The 762-nt window shown below is 26.5% G+C and overlaps 1 protein-coding gene across 1 annotated transcript in view; it reads right to left on the minus strand.

Moving 5' to 3' along the window:
* LOC102261911 (probable ubiquitin carboxyl-terminal hydrolase FAF-X) overlaps positions 1–762 on the minus strand; it is a 292,998-nt gene that overhangs the window by 212,020 nt on the left and 80,216 nt on the right. Inside the window, exons 7-8 of the mRNA XM_014540284.1 lie at positions 491–606; positions 44–295 (exon numbers count right to left, since the gene is read on the minus strand). Coding sequence (XP_014395770.1) covers positions 44–295; positions 491–606 — 368 coding nt within the window. The remainder of the gene's footprint in view (positions 1–43; positions 296–490; positions 607–762) is intronic.

Consider the following 762-nt stretch of genomic DNA (forward strand, 5'->3'; position numbering starts at 1 on the left):
CCCAACACTCCCAGCCTTCCTGTTATAGAGGGAAATATCTTACCTAAGTATCATTTTTAACCGAAAAATTTCTAAATTTTTTACAGTTTCATCTTGTTCCGGAATCCTTGAAGCTAAATTCTTCAGAGATTTAATAATCATTGAAAGGGCATCATTTTTTGTTTCACTTTTTGCTTCTTTTTTCAATTCTTCTTCAGTTAAATTTTCTAAAAACTGTGTGACTACTTCTATAACTGGAATAAAGTATTTTTTCACTGTATGTTGACTGAGAAACTCATAGCATTGTCCAAATGGTCTGAAATAAGGAAAATATAAATTTCTGTAATGTCCAATAATTTTATCAAAACTGAACTACAAGATATTTCCAATACTTAGAAAAAATTCAAGTGATTACACTTTAAAATAGAAAGCACTACTTGAAAAAATTCAGTGTATTTTAAGGCAGTAAGTTTTATACTACACTAAATATTAACTTTAAAATATAACTTACTTAATAAGGGCTGCAATTATTTGAACATTTAATGCTGATCCATTAATAAAACGATCATGCAAAATCTGGAACCCATTTAATGATCCAAATTTATTGATGAGATCCACTAGCCAACCCTGCAACACAGTTTATAATTAGTTAATTCTTTCCTTAAAGAAATAAAAAAGTTATTATCTAAAATAAGTCAGAATTAGAAAATTCAATAATAAAGTTACCTTTAAAAAGAATTGAAAATATTTTTATTATATGATCATACATATATTTATTCATTG

This window comes from Myotis brandtii, unplaced genomic scaffold, assembly GCF_000412655.1.
Source record: "Myotis brandtii unplaced genomic scaffold, ASM41265v1 scaffold1052, whole genome shotgun sequence".
Taxonomy (NCBI): Eukaryota; Metazoa; Chordata; class Mammalia; order Chiroptera; family Vespertilionidae; genus Myotis; species Myotis brandtii.